This window comes from Myotis lucifugus, unplaced genomic scaffold, assembly GCF_000147115.1.
Source record: "Myotis lucifugus unplaced genomic scaffold, Myoluc2.0 scaffold_2, whole genome shotgun sequence".
In the NCBI taxonomy this organism is placed as follows: Eukaryota; Metazoa; Chordata; class Mammalia; order Chiroptera; family Vespertilionidae; genus Myotis; species Myotis lucifugus.
In genome coordinates, this window is record NW_005871050.1 from 7757119 (window position 1) to 7763600 (window position 6482).

The 6482-nt window shown below is 39.3% G+C and overlaps 1 protein-coding gene across 1 annotated transcript in view; it reads right to left on the minus strand.

Annotated features, from left to right (window-relative positions):
* The window catches only part of LOC102427176 (olfactory receptor 1G1-like), a 23842-nt gene extending 17834 nt beyond the window's left edge, over positions 1 to 6008 (minus strand). Inside the window, 1 exon segment of the mRNA XM_014460184.1 lies at positions 5903 to 6008. Coding sequence (XP_014315670.1) covers positions 5903 to 6008 — 106 coding nt within the window.
* Between the last annotated feature and the right edge of the window lie 474 nt (positions 6009 to 6482).

The following is a 6482-nucleotide window of genomic DNA, read 5'->3' on the forward strand; positions in this document are numbered from 1 at the left end:
CTCAGTGGATAGAGCGTCACGCTCGTCGGACTGAAGGGTCCCAGGTTCCATTCCGGTCAAGGGCACATGCCTGGGTTGTGGACTTGATCCTCAGTAGGGGATATGCAGGAGGCAGCCAATCTATGATTCTCACTCATAGCTCTCCACACTAGTAGCTCTCACCCCGCCTCACCTGCTGCAAGAGCCGCTGCTCACAGGCGGTGGTGGGGGGTGCGGGGGTGCGGGGGGAGGGACTGAGAGGTGCTCAATGCACCTCATGGTGACTGGTCGTTTGGTCGTGATGGTGTCACGGCATTACAGCCACGGGCCTTTTATAATATAGATTGCATGTCTCCTTTTTCCCCTCTTTACCTCTCCCCAGCCACTCCCACCACCCAGCACATGCCCTCACCCCCCTATTGTCTGTGTCAATTGGTTATGCTTATATGCATGCATACAAGTCCTTTGGTTGATCTCTTTCACCCCCCTCACCCTTCCCTGCCTTCCCTCTGAGGTTTGACAGTCTGTTCAATGCTTCTGTGTCTCTGGGATCTATTTTTGTTTCATTAGTTTATATTGTTAATTATATTCCACAAATGGGTGAGATCATGTGATATTTATCTTTCTCTGACTGGCTTATTTCGCTTAGCATAATGCTTTCCAGTTCCATCCATGATGTTGAAAATGGTAAGAATTCTGTCTTTTTTATAGCAGCATAGTATTCCATTGTGTAGATGTACCACAGTTTTTTTAACCCACTCATCTGCTGATGGGCATGTAGGCTGTTTCCAAATCTTAGCTATGGTGAATTGTGCTGCTATGAACATAGGGGTGCATATATCCTTTCTGATTGGTGTTTCCAGTTTCTTGAGAAATATTCCTAGAAGTGGGATCACTGGGTCAAATGGGAGTTCCATTTTTAGTTTTTTGAGGAAACTCCATACTGTTCTTCACAGTGGCTGCATCAGTCTGCATTCCCACCAGCAGTGCACAAGGGTTTCTTTTTCTCTGCATCCTCACCAGCACTTGTCATTTGTTGATTTGTTGATGTAGGTGGGATCTCAATACCAGATATCAAGCTGTATTACAAAGCCACTGTTCTCAAAACAGCCTGGTACTGGCAAAAGAACAGACATATAGATCAATGGAATAGAATAGAGAATTGTTCTTCTTTCTCAGGATTGCTGCAGCTATTCGGGGTCTTTTTTATTCCAGATGAATTTTTGGAAAGTTCGTTCTAGGTCTGTGAAATATGCTGTTGGTATTTTATTTATTTATTTATTTATTTATTTATTTATTTATTTATTTTTCAATCTTGAATTTCTGATTGGTGTTTCTTGCTTCTTGGGATATATTCCTAGAAGTGGGATCACTGGGTCAAATTGGAGCTCCATTTTTAGTTTTTTGAGGAAACTCCATACTGTTCTCCACAGTGGCTGCACCAGTCTGCATTCCCACCAGCAGTGCAAAAGGGTTCCTTTTTCTCCACATCTTCTCCAACACTTGTCATTTGTTGATTTGTTGATGATAACCATTCTGACAGGTGTCAGATGATACTGCATTGTTGTTTTGATTTGCATCTCTCATATAATCAGTGACTTTGAGCATGTTTTAATATGTCTTTCAGACTTCTGTATGTCCTCTTTTGAAAGTGTCTATTTAGGTCCATTGCCCATTTTTTTATTGGATTGTTTATCTTCCCTGTAAATGTTGGAGAGTAAACCCTTATCAGTGATAACATTAGCAAATATGTTCTCCCATGCAGTTGGCTTTCTTGTTGTTTTGTTGATGGTTTCCTTTGCTATGCAGAAGCTTTTTATTTTGATGTAGTCCCATTTGTTTATTTTCTCTTTAGTTTCCAATGCCCTAGGAGCAGTATCAGTGAAGAAATTCCTTCGGCATATGTCTGGAATTGCCTGTGGATTCCTCTAGTATTTTTATGGTTTCCCATCTTATGTTTAAGTCCTTTATCCATTTTGAGTTTATTTTTGTGTATGGTGTAAGTTGGTGGTCTAGTTTCATCTTTTTGCATGTATCTGTCCAATTTTCCCAACACCATTTATTGAAGAGACTGTCTTGACTCCATTGTATGCTCTTGCTTCCATTGTCGAATATTAATTGGGCATAGTGGTTTTGGCCGGTTTCTGGGTTCTCTATTCTATTCCATTGATCTATATGTCTGATCTTGTGCCAGTACCAGGCAGTTTTGAGAACAGTGGCTTTGTAATACAGCTTGATATCTGGTATTGAGATCCCACCTACTTTGTTCTTCTTTCTCAGGATTGCTGCAGCTATTCGGGGTCTTTTTTTATTCCAGATGAATTTTGGAAAGTTCGTTCTAGGTCTGTGAAATATGCCATTGGTATTTTAATGGGGAGTGCATTGAATCTATAGATTGCTTTGGATAGTATGGACCTTTTAATGACGTTGAATCTACTTATCCATGAACATGGTATATTCTTCCATCTGTTTATGTCTTCCTCTATCCCTTTTTTCAGTGTCCTATAGTTTTCCGCATATAGGTCTTTTACCTCCTTAGTTAAGTTTATTCCTAGGTATCTTAATTTTTTTGGTGCAATGGTAAATGGGATTGTTTTATTAGTCTTTCTCTCTGTAAGTTCACTAGTGGTGTATAGAAGTGCCATAGAATTCTTGCCATTAATTTTGTATCCTGCTACATTGCCGAATTCATTTAATAAGTCTAATAATTTTTTGATGGAGTCTTTAGGGTTTTCTATGTACAGTATCATGTCATCTGTGAATAAGGACAGTTTTACTTCTTCTTTTCCAATTTGGATACCTTTTATTTCTTCTTCTTGTTTGATTGCAACGGCTTTAGTTTTTTCCCATTGAGTATGATGTTGGCTGTGGGTTTGTCATATATGGCTTTTATTATGTTGAGGTATGATCCTTCTATTCCTACCTTGCTGGGAGTTTTTATCAAGAAAGGGTGTTAGATTTTGTCAAATGCTTTTTCTGCATCAATTGATATGACTATGTGATTTTTATCTCTCAATTTGTTAATGTGATGTATCATGTTTATTGATTTGCAGATATTGTACCATCCTTGAATTCCTGGGATACATCCTACTTGGTCATGATGTATGATATTTCTGATGTACTGTTGGATCCGATTTGCTAGAATGTTGTTGAGGATTTTGGCATCTATGTTCATGAGGGATATTGGCCTGTAATTCTCTTTCATTGTGTTTTGTTTATCTGGTTTTGGTATTAGGGTGATGCTGGCTTCATCGAATGTGCTTGGAAGTGTTCCTTCATCTTGAATTTTTTGGAATAGTCTGAGGAGGATAGGTTTTAGTTCTTTCTTAATGTTTGGTAAAACTCCCCCTGTGAAGCCATCTTGCCCCAGGTTTTTTGTTTGTTTGTTTTTTGCTGGAAGCTTTTTGATGACTTTTTCAATTTTTTCCATAGTAATTGGCCTATTGAGATTTTTAGAATCTTCCTGATTGAGTTTTGGAAGCTTGTATTTTTCTAGGAATATGTCTATTTTCTCCAGGTTGTCTAGTTTGTTGGAGTAGAGTTGTCCGTAGTATTGTTTAACAATCCTTTGTATTTCTGTGGGGTCTGTTGTTATTTCACCTCTTTCATTTCTGATTTTGTTTATTTGGGTCCTCTCTCTTTGCTTCTTGGTGAGCCTGGCTAGAGGTTCATCAATCTTGTTTATCCTTGCAAAGAACCAGCTCTTGTTTTCATTGATCTTTTGTATTTTTTTTTTTTGGTCTCTATGTCATTTATTTCTGCTCTGATCTTTATTATCTACTTCCTTCTGCTCACTCTGGGTTTTTCTTGTTGCTCTCTTTCTAATTCTTTTAGTTGTAGAGTTAGATGATTTACTACCATTTTTCCTTCTTTTTTAAAGTAGGCCTGTAGAACTATAAACTTCCCTCTCAGGACTGCTTTCATTGTGTCCCATAGATTTTGGATTGTTGTGTTTTCATTGTCATTAGTTTCCAGGATGTTTTAAATTTCTTCTTTGATCTCTTTGGTAACCTAATCATTGTTTAATAGCATGCTATTCAGCTTCCAAGTGTTTGAATTTTTTTTTATTGTACTTTATTTCTAATATTATGCCGTTGTGATCAGAGGAGATGCTTGATATGATTTCAATCTTCTTGAATTTGGGGAGACTTTGCTTGTGACCCAATATGTGGTCTATTTTTGAAAATGTCCCATGTGCACTTGAGAAGAATGTATATCCGTGGCTTTGGGGTGAAATGTTCTGAAGATGTCAATTAGGACCATCTGATCTAGTGGGTCATTTAGGATTGCTGTTTCTTTGCTGATTTTTTGTCTAGAGGATTTATCCAGTGATGTAAGTGGTGTATTAAAGTCCCCTACTTTTATTCTACTATTGTCAATCTCTCCCTAGACAGCTTCCAGGAGTTTTTTTTCAATGTATTTGGGTACTCCTGCATTTGATGCATATGTTTATCAGGGTTATATCCTCTTGTTGTACCGATCCCTTTAGTATTATGAAGTGGCTTTCCTTATCTCTTCTTATGGCCTTCACTTTGAGGTCTATTTTGTCAGATATAAGTATTGCTACCCCAGTTTTTTTCCCATTTCCCTGAAATATATTTTTCCATCCCTTCACTTTCAGTCTGTTTGAGTCCCTTGTTCTGAGGTGGGTCTCTTGTGGATCAGACTATGATCTCTTGATGGTTAATTCATTCATAAATTATTTCAAGCAATATTTATTGAGCATTTATGGCATTCAATGTTTTGTTATAGGTGCGAAGATACAGTGATAAATAAGAAAGACAAATTTATTTATTTTTTTGCCATGTAGTGCTTATATTTCAGTGGGTGAATATGGATAGTAAGTATATAGAGAAATGAATTTAAAACATAGTCATAGCTGGTAATAACTTTTATGAATAAAATGAAATAGAGAATTGATAGGTCAGTGACTGCTTTTAGAGAAGATGATTTGGGAATTTTTCTCTGAGGAGGTGACAAATGAGCTGAGAACTAAGTGATGAGTGATGAAAAAACGATAGCAAATTAGGGACAGATACTAGTGCAAAAACCCTAAGTTGGAATTTTACTGGGCATATACACAGAAGATGAAGAAAAATCAGTGTGGTTGAAAATAGTGAGAGAGACACATGACAATGTCAAAAGATATTCAGAGGCCAGAATACTATGGTGAAGAGTTTGGATATAATTTTAAATATAGTGGAAAGCCATTGAGGGGATTAAAAATGGAAGAAAAGGGGTCTGGTTTGCACTTTGCAAAGATGCTTCTGGCTGCTATCTAGAGGATGGGCTTTAGGGGACTTAAGTGAAGTCAGAGAGCCCAATTATAGGTTATTGTAGTTCTCCACAAGAAAGAGAATAATGGATTGTACTAAGATGGTACAGTGGAGGTAGATAAAATCTTTGGATGTCCTTTTAGGGTACAACAAGCAGAGTTTTATGGATTGGATACAGTGGTTGTATGCAATGCCATGACTATGGTCATCTCTCTCTCTGGCCCTTACTCATCTTTGCCTCCCTACTCAACTTCTGTTCTTCAAATATAATATTTTCTTTGTTTTCAGTGTACTTATATTTCAACTAGAGGCCTGGTGCATGAATTCATGCACTGGTGAGGTCCCTCTGGGTGGCCTGTGGGAATCTGGCCCCAGCTTGCATACCCAGGCTCAAAGCCCCAGCTCGTGCCCCCAAATTTGCAACCCCGCAGCCCTGCCTGGCACCCTGTCGTGGTCTGGCACCGCCCCCTCACTTGCTCCACCATGCCACCTGCAGGGCGATCAATCAGGGCTAGGCCCACTGCCGCCATTACTAGTCTCCGTATAAAGGGCTATCAAAACCCTGCCCCTTGCCGCTGCCGCTGGTCACTGTCTGCAGGGCGAATGGCCCCACTCGCACCTGCCTTGGCCTGGTGCCACCTGCTCACCTGCTTTACCATCATGCCGAGGTTCTGCTCTTGTCAGGGCCCCATCAGGGCCAGCAGTGCCTCCACTGCTGCTCGCTGCCAGCGCTGTGTCACCAACGCCCGCCATGTTCCTCGCCACCCCCTGGTGGTCAGCGCATGTCATAGGGATGGGTAGAACTCCCAGTCGAATTCCCGGTGGAACAATTTGCATATTAGGCGTTTACTAGTATTATATAGGATATGGCATGCTTTAATGTGTGTCTACTTTTATTAATCTTGCTGAGTACTGAATTGTTCATTTAAATCTGGAAACTATTTAGTTCTAGGACTTTTCCTTAAATTATTATTATTTTATTGATTTGAAAGACAGAGAGAGAGAAACATTGCTTTGTTGTTTCACTTATTTATTTATGCATTCATTGCTTGTATCTTGTATACGCCCTAATTGGGGATTGAACCCACAACCTTGGCATAGCAGGATGACGCTTTAATCAACTGAGCTAGCTGGCCAGGGCCTAAATAATTGTGTGTGTGTGTGTGTGTGTGTGTTTTTAATAATTTTCTCTGCTTTCTTTCATGAAAACCTATCTTTCTTACATTG